Source organism: Pundamilia nyererei, unplaced genomic scaffold (assembly GCF_000239375.1).
Source record: "Pundamilia nyererei isolate P.nyererei 1_Seehausen unplaced genomic scaffold, PunNye1.0 scaffold00229, whole genome shotgun sequence".
In the NCBI taxonomy this organism is placed as follows: domain Eukaryota; kingdom Metazoa; phylum Chordata; class Actinopteri; order Cichliformes; family Cichlidae; genus Pundamilia; species Pundamilia nyererei.
In genome coordinates, this window is record NW_005187630.1 from 359815 (window position 1) to 378002 (window position 18188).

The 18188-nt window shown below is 40.6% G+C and overlaps 2 protein-coding genes across 3 annotated transcripts in view; both read right to left on the reverse strand.

Moving 5' to 3' along the window:
- Nucleotides 1–1564: 1564 nt before the first annotated feature.
- Nucleotides 1565–5761, reverse strand: LOC102199612 (5-hydroxyisourate hydrolase-like). The gene is made up of 4 exons (XM_005748767.1): nucleotides 5705–5761; nucleotides 2484–2617; nucleotides 2121–2256; nucleotides 1565–1654 (listed from the first exon to the last, which is right to left on the reverse strand). Exons 2-4 carry the CDS (start codon nucleotides 2609–2611, stop codon nucleotides 1565–1567), a joined length of 354 nt encoding a protein of 117 aa, XP_005748824.1. The 5' UTR covers nucleotides 2612–2617; nucleotides 5705–5761.
- Nucleotides 5762–9070: 3309 nt separating this feature from the next.
- LOC102199896 (RNA-binding Raly-like protein) overlaps nucleotides 9071–18188 on the reverse strand; it is an 81567-nt gene continuing 72449 nt past the window's right edge. The window contains exons 5-8 of one of the 2 annotated variants that reach the window (XM_005748769.1): nucleotides 16202–16315; nucleotides 13382–13533; nucleotides 11090–11135; nucleotides 9071–9201 (exon numbers count right to left, since the gene is read on the reverse strand). In XM_005748769.1, coding sequence (XP_005748826.1) covers nucleotides 11103–11135; nucleotides 13382–13533; nucleotides 16202–16315 — 299 coding nt within the window. In that variant the 3' untranslated portion in view covers nucleotides 9071–9201; nucleotides 11090–11102. Of the gene's footprint in view, nucleotides 9205–11089; nucleotides 11136–13381; nucleotides 13534–16201; nucleotides 16316–18188 lie in introns of both variants that reach the window. The other variant, XM_005748768.1, reaches the window with a different exon arrangement.

The window sequence follows — 18188 nt, forward strand, 5'->3', positions numbered from 1 at the left end:
CTACAGAGGCTATATAAAGTGCTAGTGGTTGTGAGTGGTGGTTCAGTCCATGTTATTATTGTGTGTTTGAGGGTACAGTTGTCCATTGTGGAAGAAAAGTTTTATTCACTGAATTCACTGATATTCACTGATAAGAAGAAATGTAACCTTGATGGTCCTGATGGCAGATGTTTTCTACGCGCAGCGGTGGAGGGGGCACCATAGTGGTCTGGGGTGCTTTTACTTTCAGTGGAACAATGGAGCTTCAGGAGATGCAGGGGCGTCAAACGGCCGCTGGGTATGTCCAGATGTTGCAGAGACCATCCCTCATGACTGAGGGCCCTCGTCTGTGTGGTGACGATTGAGTTTTTAAACAGGACAATGCGCCAGTACACAATGCCTGCAGAACAAGGGACACTGCTAGGAGAATAACATCACTGTTTTGGACCATCCTGCTTGTTCCCCTGATCTAAATACAATTGAGAACCTTTGGAGCAGGATGGCAAGGGAAGTTCACAAAAATGGACAACAGTTCCAGACAGTAGATGCCCTTCGTGTGGCCGTCATCACCACTTGGAAAAATGTTCCCAATCACCTCATGGAAATGCTTGCAACAAGCATCCCGCAATGAATTATTGAAGTGATCAACAACAACAGTGGCGCTACTTATTACTGAGTTCATGTTTGCAACCCGTTTACAGGCTTTTTTTGGTGGTGTGGTCCTAAACTTTTGATCAGCTGTAAAACAGCCTGTTTCAGTTTAAGCATTGTTTTCAATAAATTGCAGGCTCAAAAAATGTTTGGTCTCTCTCCATTTCTTCTTATTGCATGTTGAAGCTCTACTTGGAACCTTGTTAAGAGCCAGCCATGCAAAATAAGATTTATTTGCCATTTTTCAAGTTGTCTTAGACTTTTGTTTTGTTTTATTTTAAATCAATCTAAATAAAATGTTTGGTCACTTTAAGCAAAAAGCTGTGCTTCTGTTAATTTGAAAAAAGTGTTAAGTTTAAGTTGCAACTAACTATTAATTGATCTTGTTATTCAAAGTGTTAATAAGTTACTGTTTGGTATATTAAATATTAGAAAAAGGGACAAATATTGCTCTTAAGCCACTGATTTTAAGAAAAGCAGCAAATACAAAGAAAAAACTAAAGCCAGCAAATGTTTTGTTTGCCTTCTTTTAAAATAATTTCAAATTATTGCCTAATAGAAATGGACTTTTCGCTATACTAAAGGAACACTTAAAGAATAATAATAAATAGAGCAAGTGTGTGTGTACTATTGCTTCAAACATTATTCATGGAGATATTAAAGATAAAGAAAAATTAAATTCATTCATGTCACACAATAAGAAGAAGGGACACCCGCAGAGAATCATCAGGTATTTGTACAGAGTGGCAAGTGACCTATAATGCAGACTGTAATGGAGGTTTTAATGTTGTTTTTGATTGGTGTAAATACACTCATGAAGTGAAACTCAACAAATAACAAATGTAGCACACAATGACACCTGAGTAAAATATAAAAGAAGAGAAACCTAAGTCATGAATCTATAAAACAGCAGAAATCCATCTCTCTGCAGCTTTCAGCTTCCTCTGTAAGTGCTGTAGGAGAAGCGACTCATCAGTAGAGGGATGTGAAACCTCTGCTCCGGCTCACTGATGGTGAACACAACCTGGAAACACACAAACGCACACACAAATGATTACAGCAAGATGAAAAATGCCTTTTAATGTTTGATACAAAAATGATTTCAGCAAAAACATTGGTTGTTGTAGACCCCACTGTCTTTGATGTCACAGTGTTTATTGGACATGAAGATGTGAATAATGCTGTGACATTATTACAAACACTTTGTTGAAGTAAGTATAAGTAAGTAAGAATGTTTTTAAAATTTAAATTTTCCTGTTGCTCATTTGTTGATAATGACATTTGTGTGTTTTAGGAGATTTGGCGACCCCTTGTGGTGAACAAACTAACTGCTACCAAACTGTTTCTGTTCCCAAATAAATGTGTTGTCTTTACATCTTGTCCTACCCGTGACACTTATAAGGATCTATTCACATGTGTGCATTACTATATACCTAAATCAGACCAGTTTATTTCTTTCAGATATAGGATAGTGACACCTCATGACCCACCTCCACATAGGGGTAGAAAGAGGGCTGACCAAGGCCTTCCCAGTATGAACCAGTCTCAAAGCGGAGCTTGTACATGCCAGGAGTAAAAGTTTCTTGGTTCATGAGTCCTGGGCAGCGGCCATCTTGGTTTGTTGTCCTAAAAATTAATAATTAATAAATTATTAATTCGTTCTATGTGCAGGTTTTCGTCAGCTCACCTGGAAGAAAAGCTCTTCCCTGATTTCTTTAGTTGTCAAAAGAAATCCCCCCCCCCGCCCCCCATTTCTGGCCTTTTCAGTTTCTGATTTTATCAGGCTTCAGGCTTTGAATAATAAACACGTTAACAGGAGATTAAGCTACATGTAAGAATGTATGAAAGCCTACCCGACACTCAGCATGGCCCAGATCATCAGCTTGGAGTCCAGTCGGTGCAGGCTGAGGGCCATCCTGGCTGCCGGGATGCCGTCAGTAGCGTTCAGCACGTGAGTGGTCAGAGGGCTGGACTCCGCCATGATCTGCTGGATGGCAGGGGACAGGTCAGATTTAAATGTGGGACCTTTAGTTACAGTAATCGACGTCATGACACCATCGTATGGAAGAATGTTCAATCTGTGAGGCCGTTCTGAAGGCAAAAGGGGATCCAAGCCAGTACCCAGTAGCAAATTGTGACCAGTGAAGATATAGAAACAATGATTTCCCTCTTAATACCAGTCTATGGTGGTCATCTGATGCTCATCTACATCTAACACCTCCATGTACAGCAATCACAGTCCTCTTGACACCAAATAGGACAGAAAAAAGAGCAATGCAACAATAACCTTAAGCTTTATTAATATGGTCAATGATATTATGTCTGCTAACTAAAAAAAGAAACTATCAGGAATCCTCCTCTGTCTAACATAACTGTTTGTGTCTTGTTTTTTTAGATTAATAAAAGTACAAGGATAAAAACCTTTTTGTCTCTTCAAAACTTCAAAAAAAAAATAGCCAGAGGTGCTTTCATGATCGCTGCCCACCACTTATGCAATAGTTTGCAACTGGTCACAGAGTGAAAGAGCAGGATTGTTAGCAGTGAGTCTGCACTTAGTGATCTGTCCGAGAGGGATTTCTGTTCAGAGACAGGTTGGCTCCCACCAGGCAATGCGCACAATCGGCTTGCGATCAGAAGCAGTTACCTCGGTCAGCCTCTGCGTGTGCAGTGATTACCAAAATTCTTTTTAAAAAAGAAATCAATCACCCAGCAATCCTCCCATCTTATTTTTATAGTGTGGCTGGAGCACAAAGCAGCGTTTTCTATACTGCAGCCAGACACCAAAGGGAGCTGAAGATGCTTTAGCTTCACTTTTGAGAAGCTGTGACATTCTCATCTTTATTTATAGCGATTCAGAATAAATTTACACTTCAGCTCTTCGACATCAGAGTGTTTAATGTAGCAGTCCAACGTTTGAGTGTCACACCTACACTTTCTCAATATGTCCCATCTTAGCAAATGATCATAAGGACAGATTTTGCTATAGACTCTGGTCTGACACCTGCAAATTACAGCTCTGTGCTCCAAGTTTAATAAACTACTCAGAAGACAAGGATTATGATGTCATGATATTACCTGTCAGTCATGTGACCATGTATCTCATGTTTATTTTCCTCAGCGATCACTTTAATGTAAACAAAAATGACTATGAGTTTCATGTGACACCTTCTGTGTGTTAAGACACTGAGTCCATATCAAGAGGTCTCAACACAAACAATTATTGAAAACTTTCTTGAGGAATTAACAATAAATATGCTTCAAAATAGGAATAAAGAATATTATAAGCCTAAAGAGTTCACATATGAAGCTTACATATCATTATAAGATGACCAGAGGACACATACCACTTCTAAGTGGAGACTGGTGACACTTTAAAGCACTGAAGTGCATCAGTGTGAAACAGAAACACCTCAGGCCTCATTGCTGTAGTCTATAATAGAAGAAGCCTTACCTGTGTGAGAGCTCTCCCCTCTGCTGCAACCAGTTCATTCAGTATTCCAAACTCCTCCAACCAGCTGTGGTATCACTACACACTCCTCCCTCATACACCTACCCACCATGCACTTTAAACAGACCCAGTCTCAAAGGTTGTCCTGATTCTAATAAATCATTAAAACCAGCCAAGAGAGTGCAGCTTTCCTTCAGTCAACAACACGTGATTCATTTAATCACTGGGATTGTTTTGCATGATTAGGCTCATTGTAATGTCAGACGTCCCCTACTGTGCACCTCTGACTACGATTTCTTCTGATACCATTTGACTGGAAGAGACTGGGACAATCCCCACTGCCAGCTAGCATTTTAGTTCACAGGTAGAGATTAAATGCAGAAGCTTTAGTTGCTATTGTTACTGGCAGGTTAGGAATAACAGATACTGGGTGAGGCATGGGTAAATTCACAAGTTTGAATACAGTGTTTACCCACATGCAACATAAAAGATGGATGTAAAGCAGGCTTTTGCAAGTGCTGTTCAATGCTGCAGGTTTTGGTATTGATCAGATGCTAATCACATACAGGGCGATATCGATGCCGATATCAATTCTTTTAGCCTATAAAGGAAAATCATGTTAGAGGATGAAGTGCGTCATGATTTACACGTATGAAATGATGATTCATCATCAGTTTGCAAATTCTAAACACATTTTAATGATCACAAAATCACTGTGAGACTTTTACTCTCCATAATCTTAAGTTAATACAACAAATCATAGCTTTCAACTTTCTGTGTGTTTTCAAACTCTCCTCTAAGTTCAGTACGAGCTACGATCGTCCAGGATATGCTCGCTAGCTAGCAACCAGTGTTGCCAACTCCTCAGTAAGGAAAATCGCTATTGGTTGTCCTAAAAGTCGCTAAATGACGTCATCACCTAATTTGCATAATTGGTCATGCTAATCTAATTGTAACCTATGTTGTTGGAGAGAGAAATAACATCGTGGAAGAGACATAAAGTGAGTAAAAAACGTCCTAAATGCATTTAAGAGTTTATTTAGAACTACAAATTAAATTTCTTTTAGCAATTATTGTTTTTTTTAATGTCACAATTCCAAACCTGCTCCTTTACCCGGGCTTGGACCGGCAAAAGTAACCCGAAATAGGCGCTCTGGTGGAGTTACATTGTATGTGTGTGTTTATAAGTAGTTTTAAACGTTGTGATCCACAAAACAGCATAAGAGTAAAAGAGTAAAAGAAGAACTGACTGCGTTACAGCACCCGCTGCTTGTTGAGAGTAAAAGCGATACGCGCTTTCACGTCTTTTTTTTAGCTAAGGGGTCTGAAAACTCGCTAAATATAGCAACAAAGTCGCTAAGTTGGCAACACTGCTAGCAACTTGTCAGACCCAGTTTCATTGATCCTTTTGCACTAGTTTCAGCCCGATACCAATACCAGCATTGGCATTAATGCTATCGACATTTGGATCAATCCGCCCACCTCTAGCTTTTGCTTCTTTTGTTTTGAAACTGGATCTGACAAGTTGCTAGCTAGCGAGCATAGCTCCTTTCACAACCACCAGTCTCCCCCTGCAGGACACGAAGAAGAATGCAGGTTTAAATTCCACTTCCATGATGGTTTTACCTTTCAGACCTGTCTTTGTGTCTAACATGGATGAAGGATTCATTTTTTAAATTGCTGCAGTGACTCGTCCAATGAAATACGGTATATGGTATATCCTTTCATCCAACTCTGCCAAAGGTTTGGATTATTCCCTATGGATAAAATGTGGGAGGTGCTTACCTTTGATTCTTGTTGTTTTTATTTTAATGTGATGCAGTTCAAAATGATTGTCTTTTGTTAAGAGTTCCTGTAGGTGGCGCTTAATGTTTCTGCCTCTACTTATGCAGTTACCCTCGTTTTTCTGAAGATTTTCCATGAAGCTCATTTTTAAACTTGACCTCAAGTACTCTGGTTGTTTATTAGCAGCATCAGATTCAGAGAGCAACTGGTTTTGTCCAGCTATGTTGAACTGTTTCTGATTTTAGCTGGCTAAATGGTAATACTGATCTCTACCCAAACCTGACCACTCACCTGCCCTCTGAAGGGGAGACCTAATTTCCATACAGTAAACTTAAAAACAAAGGAGAGCATTCCAACATATCAAATGATTTGATATGTTGAATTTCTACAGATAAAATTCATAAACTCATAAAAAAAGAATCACACCAGGTCCAAATGCACCTCGTTTATGAAAAATACCTTTATTACACTCACAGTTAAATAGGTTACATTCAGCACTGAACAAACACAAAAGCACTGACAGGAGAAGCTACGGCGACGTCAAATCAAGGATTTCCAAAATGAGTCTGCGTCCAAACTCACTGGATTTCTTATTAAAACATTTAGTGTCACTTTGTTTTTAAAGTCTGAAATAAGGTTTCAGTATAAAGAGCTACTACTGTACACATGAATGTGTTCAAGTGTCACCTTTTAAACTGACAAATATTTAGAGCGTATTTACACTGACGGTTAGGGTTGTTCCTTTTAAAAGGTTCAGCAACTGTTTGGTGTCTGTGCTTGCCATTAAACCAATAATAAACATTATTTCATAAAATGAAAGCCACAACAGAAACCAGCAACACTGTAGTGGGAACAACAGTAATGTGTTATATATTGAATATTTTATGTGTAACTGGTCTGTCTTAATTGGCAGTGGTGTATCAAATTGTAAAAATGGGCCATCAAATGTTCAGTAGCATGTCTTTTCAGTAGGGTCATCTATTTTTTTCTATTACCAGTTGAGTCTTTCAAAAATTCTTATTAGCATCAAAAGTACAGTTTCTGTAGCTGTAGGTGTGTCTGTCACTTCTTAGGTTTCATGTATCAATCTGGTCCTTATCAGGTCTTAAAATGACTTAAACACAACCTAAGATGAACACCAACATATGACATATTACACCGTGTCATTATTTACTGATAAAAATTGAAGCCAAACTGCAGAAGCAGTGTATGTACCCTACTAAGTTGCTTTTAGGACCTAATTTAGGAGCAAAATGTTGCAGCAATGGTTTTCTGGGCGACTCGTGTCTCACGTCATTGTGGAGGAACTTGTCTTTACAGCGCTGCTGTTGTTCATTCATGTTTTCAGCATTCATTCATGCACAGCTCTCTTAAACCAACCACAGCGTTTCAGTTGAAATGAGGTCTAGACTTTGGGCCACTGCAGCACCTTGATTTTTTTTGCTTCTTCAGCCAATCTGTTGGCGATTTGCTGCTGTGTGTGGGATCATCGTCCAGTTACATGACCCAGTTTGGGCAAAGCTTTAGCTGCGGGACACACGGCCGCATGTGTGACTTTAGAGCAGTTTGGTGTACAGAGGATTTCATGGTCGACTCAGTGACTGCAAGCTTCCCAAATCATCGTCCCTCCACCACCGTGCTGACAGTTGGTGTAAGGTGTTTGTGCTGATGTGCTGTGTTTGGTTTTCTCCAAATGTGGTACAGTATATTATGAAGAAACAAAGCAAACTTAACATATGCTGCCATGTTGTTTTTAGAGGGAAGAAGTAGCCTCCTAGGAACCCTTCATAGTCGCACTTGTTCTGTCTTTTTTTAATTGATCTGACTTTGGGGTAAATTTGCTGGAATATTTCCTCCTGAGAAGTCTGGCAGCTGTCTTGAATGTTTTCCACTTTCTCGCTGTGGAATGATGCTGTGCTTTCTTTTTACCAGGACTGTAAGTTAAACTTAACTTTTTCATTCAGCTAGATATCTTAGCAAACATGAACCCAACAGTTTTAGTTCACGTGAAGCATATTGTTACCCACACCTGCCAAACTAATCCATGAAATAAACTGAACTCGAACTGTTTGTCAGTTTATTTGTCAGTTAACCCAAGCTAAACTGAAACAAGCACATGAAACCAACTATCACTCATGATCATAGAAAAAGTACATTTCCCTATTCGTATCTACTACATGGAGCTAATGAGCTAATGCTCATTTCAGGAAATTGTCTGGGCCTATATATAACTTTATAAGTGATTTCCTGAGTGGACTGAACAGTGAAATTTACCCAGAAAGTCATAAAGCCGTGCTCACTGAGCCTGTACCGCAGAAGCATTATGTGGCCACACAGCTGGTTACACATAATGAAAACAGGCCTGATGAAAATAAACTGTGCGATAAGGAGCCGCCAGCTGGTGCCACACAGACTTTAATAACAGTGATGAGTCTGACATGAGAAGCAAGGTTAGGGTGATGAAACAGACTCAAACGTTAAGGAAATAATCCAACAGGCTCACGAGTCTGCTCTTGCCTGTGTAGCCCACTAATGCAGTGTTTTCTGGCGGTGCAGAGGTGTTGGCCCAGAGGCCAAAATAAAATAATCTGCTGTGAGGAGGTATTTAGCTGCAGAACCATCAGTATGTTTTATTAAACTTTTCTATGATGTTCAGATATTGTCTAATGTGTCAACATGTGAATGTGGATCACTGGAATGGAAAACATAGGTGACGGCAGTGCAACATACGGTGGCCCCGAGAGGTCAAACGGATTGCAACTTAAGAAAACACCATCAATTAGCAAAAAACGCTGCAAAAGCACACAAGACACAACGGAAATAGGAAAAAACAGATTTCCAAAAGCACAAGGGAAGTGTTTCTGGGGAGACAATAACCCGTTGCAGGAACCAAAATATGCTAAGATTGCACTGGGAGACACTTAAAAGAAGTTGAGGATCTATCGGTTTTGTGACAAAAGAAAAGATGAGAGATAAGTGTGTTAGCCTAACTATTAGCCTAAAAATCCATCAAAAAAAAGTGCGTTAGGTTATTGTCTCCCCAGAAACTTCCCTTGGCTTTTTTCCTATTTCTGTTTCCTTTTCCCTATTTATATTTTGTTCTTCCTGTTTCCATTTTGTTTTGTTTGCTTTTGCAGCGTTTTTCTTATTGCTGGTGTTTTCTTAAGTTGCAGTTCGTTTGGCCTCTCAGGGCCACCGTAGCAACATAATAAAAATGTCAAAGATATGTGAAAAAATCAAAAATCAGGGGTGGAGGAGAGTCAGTCCAAATGCAGGTCGTGTTGCCAGCGTCGTCTTGAAGCTTCGTCCATCCCAGCTGTTACAGATCTGAGCGTCTGCTTCTGGAAGGAAGTGAACATGAGAGGAATCTGAAGCAAGACTTCTAAGGATCTTCAGGACACAAAGAGAGAGTAAAACATGCAAAAAACTCATAAGTTGGCATGAAATACACTTTAAGGTCAATATCAGTGGAGCCTGATGATTTTAAAGATTTGGTTTAAACTACAATAAGGTTTATGTGTCCTTCTTATCCACCAAAATGACTAATCATGAAGTGACTTAAATCTAAATGACCAGCAGGGGGCGACTCCTCTAGCTGCAAAAATATGGCTGTTCCATAGAAGTACAAGGAAAAAGTGCGATCTGTTCCCAGGATTTGTACCTTGGTGAAACACTTTGCTGTTGAGTTTACAGTCGTAATATTTGATTTGAAGTCTTACTAAAAACAATATGATGTTAATTTTGGCCACTATTATTATTCTTGTTGCTATTTTTTGAGTGTTAACTGTCCCTCAATTTCTCAGCTCCACTCACCACGTCTTGTTTCGAAAAATTAAGATGGTGAGAAAAGTCAGCATGAGGCTTCACAAATAAGATTTGTCAAACTGATGGGTGAGATTACCGTGTCTACAATAATCTTTTATAGTCCATTAACTATGTGCTGTAGGTATTGGGCAGTAAAGGAAAGAGAAAGCAGATCTATCTTCATTATAAGGTTGGATACTTAATGCGCAAATGTCCAACTTCCAATTAGTGCTGACCACTGCCGAATGTGTTTCCATGTGTTTTACCACCAAACAGTCATTGGCTTTAGTTGGATAAACTTACAAAGACTCAGAAACACACAGGAAACAGTCTGTTTTTTGCATTCTTTGTTGCTTTAGCAAAAACAAAGAGCAAACACACGTTAACTGCAAAAATCAACTGATGTAAGAGCTAGTTGAAGTCTTCCACAGCAAAGTAAGTGCTACGTTACGGTAGAGGACAGATCTGGAAATAGTTTAAATGATTCTACAATAAAAGAATATTTAAAGTTATTTCATATCATATTATTATTACGTCATACTGCTCTTCCTTCTGAGCTCCATTTTTATCCAAAACCTATTAAAGAGGACATATTCTGTTCATTTCCATCTCCATCTCATGCTATAAAGGTCGTAGTGTATTTATATTTGTACGTCCCCTATCTTCTCCTAAGCCAGTGAACAAATCTTGATAAAAACTTCTAGAAACATGGCTTAATGCACAGTGAGTGCAAACATCTGTATGTTTATATGCACATGTACACATGGCACTTATTCTTTATTGACCTAACATTAAAGTGTAGGTTTGCACATTTTTATTAATGGACTCTATTAGAGTAGCTCTGCAGGATTTTTTTTTTTTAACCCATCTTCCTTCAGATTGGCTGCTCATTGGAAACAGAAGGTTTAAACTGTATGTAGGCGGGGCTTCTGTGCTCACAGCTAGAGCTGTGCGCCTGAGATGACCGATATTATGGATAACCTCTATCTTTGACATGATGCAGCTCGAAGAATAGGAACAAATGTCCAAAACTAAGTCTCTCCCTTTATTTGAAAGTTTGGCCCTGCTTAATAAAAAGACAGCTGTTACAGAACACATTACTTTTGGACTGAGTGCATTAGCATTATTGAGCCTGAAGTGGTTAACAAGCTGTATTCATAAACTGTAAGGGTGTAATCCTTCACAGTTAATATTATTTCCCAAATAATTTCAATGAAGATGCTCAAAAATGCACAGAAAGCTCAGTTATGTCTACAGCCATAAATTAAAGCACAACGCCCTCCAAACCCAAACCCAATTTTCAGTTTGTGTTTAATTTGAACATCCAACATTAGATAGACAGACATGAAAGAAAACAAAGAAAAGCAAAGCAGGTTCATTTCAAAGGAACGTATAAGGCCAGGCAGCTTGCCACCTTCATACCTGAACTGCAGCATCACAGGTCCTCCTCCTGATCAGACGGCTTTATCTGAAAACAGAAAGAGAAAGTTACTCTTAACAGGACAGAGGGTTAATTAAAACACTGCTTTAGCCTCTATTTGCACATCGCCTCATGTTCAGTGCAGCCAGAAGTCCTTTATCCTCGCAGTCCATGTAAATGCTCATTTCCTGTTCATAATAACACATTGTGTTTCTCTCTCACACACACACACACACACACACACACACACACACACACACACACACACACACACACACACACACACACACACACACACAAAGAGGTATATGGTAATTAGCCTGCTAAAACACTCTTTTATTCATGTACACTCGGCTTCTTCCTGTCAGAGGAACAATGCGACAGATTAAGGGCCGGTCTGTTCTCTGCCTCCTCTCAGATTAATGAGGCAGCTTCGCTCTGTCAGGCAGGTATAGGAAGCCTGCAGGCTAATTCTATGTCATTATGTTTCCCTGTAAAGAAACAGAAACACTGAAAGCATCGCTCCTCCGCTCGGCCGATCTGCTCCACTCCGGTGAGATCCTGAATCAAAAGACCTGCGAGGCGACTGGTAAACACATCTTCCACCAGGAATTATACAGATGGTCTCTCTGCAGTGTGGGTGAGTCACAGATTTACTGCTGGTAAGTCTATATGACTGAGAGATTTAGGAAGACAGGTGAAGGAATGGACTGGGACAGATGAACTGTTTGTTTTTTCAAACTCTAACTGGATATATGGAAATCGTGGCGGACATTATTTTTTACTTCTTACTTTCTCTTTGGCAAAAGAAATGTTTGACTGATTATTAAAATAATCTCCATAATAACTAGTGAAACACTGAAAAACAATTCTGAGAGTTTTGACAGTTTTGTTAACGCACCTGAGTCAGAGTTAGCCAATTCTCCACAAGAGGGCAGCATTGCATTAGCTGCTATTGCAGAGCTGGGCACCCCAGAGGTTGTTGAGGTTACCCTGTGGGAGGTACATCATCTTGTTTGACTAGCTTAGTGTGTAATAGGGATACTTATGCATTCTTTGGGATAGTGATTGAGTATTAAAAGGCTTTAACTTGTTTGGGTAGTAGTAAAACATCTGTACTAGCAGTGATGGTAGCAGGCATGTAAAATTACACTATGTGTAGCTAAATTCATCCTATAAAGTAACTGAAAGGGAAAAACATACTGTGTGTTTACCCTGTGAGGGTGTATTTATCCTGTGTAGTAGAATGGGTGAGTAATAGTGATACGTATTCCATGGAGGAGCCTATATATTAATTGTCAGGACCGCTATTGTCAAAAGACGCTACCAGTGGCAGACATTTATAGTGGTGGTATATCTCTGAGGGGAGCAGCAAGACCTCAGCACAGAATAGAGAGGGCAGCCATAACAGCAGCTCCATAAATGATTAAGTTAGGAAGAGCATGAATGGAGTATCTGGAGGTCTGTTGCAAAGAGGCTTGCAGATTGGATTGAGACTTTCTAAACAAGTCACTATAAATCAATGAATGTCAACAGGTCTGTAGGAGATTGTTCCATCTGCCAGGATTATGGCTGAGCTTTATTTTGTGAACTGTCTGTACTGAAACTATGCTCCATATACTCCATATTTGCTCTGCAGTAGTGGCAACAGTAGGAGTGGTGGTATATTGAGTGAGTAATATATGTTTATCCAGTACTGTTGTGCCATGGGAAAGGGTTTAATTTGGAATTTGTGACAAGGGAACATTCCCCAGAAGACTACAGGCAGAAGAAAAAGGAATAAAAAAAATAAAAAAGTTGGAGAACCACTGAGCAAATGTATTACTGTAATTACTTTTTATTAGGCTTACCATCTGCTGTCTTATTTTCATTTACTTAGGCAATTAGATGAGTTCACTGAATGCAATGTCACACCATTACTGCAAATATTAGCGCACTGAAGAATAATCGCTGTGTGTAAGCACAGCACATCAGCTGTTGTACTGAAACCTGTTCAAGCTGGTTTTGTGAGACCACAGTGAAACGTCAGGAAAGTAACTGATGGAGTCCCTGCTCCCGTAACACCTGCGCTAACTGCGTCCTGCTGCTGTGTGATGCCACAGCTGTTTAATATCATTAAAAGAAGAAAACAAACTCCTATTTATTCAGCATGAGACTGTGTCTGAAAGCTGGGAGCTATTTGAAGATCGGGAGGCAAAGCTAAAATTTGGCTGTATGTGAAATTGATTGATATTGATTCTGTAAGTCAATGGTAGCATGGGTGTAGCTGTGGGGAAGCAGGGGCGTATATTTACCCTGTGGGTGTAGCTGTAGGGGTAATAGTGCTGGTAGTGCAGCGGCTCGTCCTCACTGGCCTCCCCTGGCTCCGGACTCTCTCGCTCCAGACTGCTGACTGAACCTCGGCGAGAGGAATCCGACACACTGGGCTCCCTGCTCTCAGGACACTCTTACACACACACACACACACACACACACACACACACACACACACACACACACACACACACACACACACAATATCATGCCACCTAAATGCTACATCTATTCTTGGGTATTAATATGGAGTTGGTTCCCCTTTGCAGCTACAACACTCCTTTGAGAAGACGTTGAAGTGCGTGTGGGGACTTCTGCCCATTTAGAAGAACATTTGAAAAGACAAACACTGATTTTCGAGTTGATCCTATAGGTGTGTCTTTATGAGCCTCTGTTTTGCACTGGGGCAGAGTCAAAGGTGGTCCATCCCCAAATTGTTCACACACAGAAGCACAGAATTGTCCAAAAAGTTTCGGTAAGTGGAGGCATTACGTTTTCCTTTCACTGAAACTAAGAGACCCAGGTCAACTCCAGAAGAACACCCCGCAGCGTTATCTCTCCTCCACCAAACGTTATAGTTGGCACAGTCTTTCAGGTAATGTTCTCCATTCACCTAACCCAGATTCGTCCATCAGATTTGTCACATCACAGAACACGTTTCAATAGCATCCCTGATTTCATACGATCGCTTTTGGTGGAGGATGTCAAAATGCTAACACTGATTCTTCAAAGTCCAGAAACCAAATGGGGTGTTGCCGTGGCTACATCCATCTTTTAAATACAGTCCTTTTCTAACAATTTTTTTCTTTAAGCCTTTAATTTCTCCTCATTATACAGAGAGTAGTCACTGTGACAGTTCTCTGTCGATAAATAAGTGGACGTCCAACAGTGTCGAGACGTGGTTATGGATGATTTTAGGTCTCATTAAAGCAAAATCACAAGTCATGTCACAACAAAATATTGTAATTTAAATTTTTATTTGAAACATTTTCAGATCTAATGCAAACCTCTAAAAATGTCAGTTTTGTAGTGAATTTGAACCCTCATAACTCAAATACCCGCAGTATTACCTCCCTCTTCGACGACTCGCTGCATGTGTGCGAGAGAAGTTCTCATTTGAGTGTTGGAACACATTTCTAGGAAATAATCGCAAAAAACTGAAGACCGTCAACGTGTCACATCGGATAATTTCCTCATCTATTTATCAACCCGAGGAGATAAAACCCAAACACACACACATGCACAGGGACGACACGATAACTCCTGAGCGCTGAAGGGGAGCTTATGAAAGGTTATGAGGACCGTGTTTATCGCTGTTTACCTCACTGTCATAATCCACGCTCCACTGGTGGCAGTTTTGTCATTGAACCATTACTCACAGATGCAGTATGATAGCTGGCTCACATCTGATGGTAAACACAGCGACTCTCTCTGCATCACCGAACGCTCCGACGGATCATTTGCCGTAATAAACTCAAATTTAGAGTTCAGGAAGGATTAGACCTGGATCAGTCTGATGTTTGAGGTTGATATAGGCATTTAATAAAAACGGGATGCGTGTCAGTGTCGAACACCTCTAAAGTAATGACCGAGACTGAATACATTAGATGTTTCTCATTCGTTTGTAAACAGAAATGTAGTCCTGAATATATTTCAAAGCCTGGTTTTACATTCCTGCTAACAGGCCTTTTCATAATCTGGCAAAGCACCAAAGACAACAACTAGACTGTCATGGGCTTAGGAGATTGATTTCATTGATTTCAAACAGGCAGAAAAAGCCAGCCTGACTTCTTGAAGTCAAGTCTGACCTTGGGGTGAATTTTCTGGGACATCCAGTCCTGGGAAGATTGTGACATTACATCAACACCTGAATGCTGCAGACCAGCAAACTGCCAAAGACGTGTTCACACTTACTGATGTTTAGTTAATCAAGTACATTTGATTGGAAACACCTGACTGCTACTTATATACAGTCTATAGTTACTGTAAATCAGTCCTCCAGGGAAGCTCCAGGGGACCTGGACTTGAATCCACTGTGCAGCCAGGGCCTTTCTGTGTGGAGCTTGCATGTTCTCCCTGTGTCTGTGGGGGCTCTCTCCAGCTTCCTCCCGCAGACCAAAGACATGCACTTAGTAGTGCTAGGCTAACAGGTGATTCTAAATCGACCATATGAATGTGGGTGTGAATGGCTGTCTGTGTCTCTGTCCAGGGTGTACCCCGCTTCTTGCCCTGTGGGAGCTGGGATAAGTTCCAGCACCATGGGGGGATTAAAGAAAATAGATGGATAGATCTTACCACTACAGCACCTTGACAAATTTTATCTATGATGTGCGGTCTGGGGATCAGTTGATGCATTTCAAAATGGAAGCAATACGTGTAGCAGTCAAGTGAAAAGTCAAGGTCTTCAGTAGCAGATGACTCATGCAGAAGACATGGAAGTAAGGGAAGGTTTGGGGTGAAGCTAATTATCCATCCATTCTCTTCTCCTTATCTTTATCAGGGTCACAGAGGGGCTGGAGCCTATCTTAGGCTTAGGTCACCAATCTGGCATTCACACTTATGTGCAATATAGAATCACCAGTTAACCTAACCCCACTAACTGATGTCTTTGGATTGTGAGTGGCAGTTGGAGTATCTAGACAGAACCCATGCAAACACGGGCTGTGTAAACAAACTCCACACAGAAATATTGCTTCACACACAGACTAAATACAGCAGCTCTAATTTTGAAAATAATTGCAATTAAGGCGTTAGGATAAAATTTTATTATTATTATTTTCAGCACAGTTCTTTGTCTCTACCTGAGCCATCCTTCCTCTGTCTGTCCATCTTGTCTACGCAGTCCAGCAGGCCATCGATCTGAACCTTGATCACTGTCAGTTCCCTTTTGATGGAAAGAAGCTCTGCCATTCTCACTGCAGAGACAGGGAGAGATGTAAGAAAGAGAGGGGGATTAATCTCGCTCATGATGCATAAAATAAAATAAAGACTGACGCATGAGGCTATAACGACTACTCAGGTTAAAAAGTATTCTATGTTAAAATCAACGGATAAAGTTATGTGAATGTGACCGGCTAATGCATGGCTTTATTTACATGTTGTCAAGTGTTGAGAAGATGAAGGCTCAAGCTGCCTCAGTGACCGCACTTGAGATTTGGTTTACTAACAAGGTTCCTTTAGTTCAACAGGAAGCAGAATGACCTAAACGTAGAAGTTGTCTGCACCAACCACCATGTGAAATGTAGAACCCAGAACTTCCCTCCCTAAGCTAATGGGGTAAGAACATTAAACAAGCAAATAAAGCTGTGAAAAACAGACAACCAGAACATTCATGTCAAAAGCAAAGGAAGTAAATCCCCACAAAGAGGCAGGGATCGATCTGAGGAAGCCGAAGAGCTGCTTGGTCTGGGAGAGGGAAAGAGACCCTTTTCTCAGCCTCCTTTAAATAGAGGCAGAACAGTTTATCAATTACTCTGTTACACTGTGAGAGATCTGTGAGAGAGGAAAAAGGAAAAAGGAAATGAGGAAACAAACACAAGAGGAGGGTGCATAACATAGAATACACACAGCTTTTTAGTATGCAAATGAATGCATGTAAAAACCTATAAGCAACAAATGTGCAGTTGTTTAGAACATAAAGCTAAATCTGGGTTTGAATCCTGGACCTGCAGTTTAATGTCAAACCTGCATTTGAAATTTATGTGGTGTACAGATAAGACATAACACGTGGACAGTGACACTAGTTATTAAAAACTAGGGGTGCAACGATACTCGTATCGATATTGAACCGTTCGATACAGTGCTTTCGGTTCGGTACGCATATGTATCGAACAATACAACATTTGTAATTTATTTTATCAACTTTCCTTCTGACGATGCTGTCTGTGTGGAGCGCTCAGTGAATCTGCGTTCGACTACTCCGCCTAGGCTGCACTGTCGAGCGCAGATCCACTGAGCGCTCCACACAGACAGCATCGTCAGAAGGAAGAGCGCAGGGCAAGCTAGCGAGACAGAAGTTAAGCTCTCCTTGCAACATGGCAAATTGAACCTCCCCCACCCTCATTCAGATCTGGCGTTTGGAATTATTTTGATTTTCATGTGACGTATGACCCTGAAGGTAAGCGAGTCATGGACTAAAGTAAAACAGTATGTCGGATGTGCCACGCAATGCTCAATTACATTGGTGGGAGCTAGTGTGTTAGCGCAGTTAGCTCGTTAACGTGTTGGCCGTCTAGTCCCATGCACGGGGCGATCAGGGGTAGCTCGTTAACGGAGATTTGCCGTGTTGTGGCGTTAAGGTCATTTCAACGAGATTAACCTGAAAGCACTAGTGGGAACACAACGAATATGACTGCACATTTACGCCGACATCATCCTAGTACAAAGACAAAAACAACAAGCATGCTACTAACTTTAGCCGAGTCATTTAGACAGCCGTTAGCAGATGATTCTCCTTATGGGGACCTGATATGTTTAATATGCTGCTGAGAATATAGCCCAGAAGAAGCGGATAGTATAGCTTTTATTTTGGAAAGAGCCATTTCTCTGTAATAAACTCTCTTTTCCAAAGATGAGTGATTCCTCAATCAGATACAGGGCTCGCAATATCGCTAGCCCGACGTCCCGGGGCTAGCGTTTTTCCAGTCGGGCTACCAAAATCTATCTCTGCCCTGCCCGTCGGGCTATTGTAGGAAGGAAAAATATATGTCAATGCTTTTGCATTCTTTCGGAAATGTAGCTGGGTAATTATGTCATTGGCATCGGTGAGCCACTGTCAATATGTGACAT

Bases quoted from the DNA above. Each gene is read 5' to 3' on its own strand.
- LOC102199612 (XM_005748767.1), bottom strand. From the start codon at position 2,611: ATGGCGGAGTCCAGCCCTCTGACCACTCACGTGCTGAACGCTACTGAC. The intron at 2,257-2,483 runs GTAGGCTTTCAT...ATTAATTTTTAG, and splicing joins TGGGCCATGCTGAGTGTCGG to GACAACAAACCAAGATGGCC. The intron at 1,655-2,120 runs GTGGGTCATGAG...GTGTGTTTCCAG, and splicing joins CTTTCTACCCCTATGTGGAG to GTTGTGTTCACCATCAGTGA.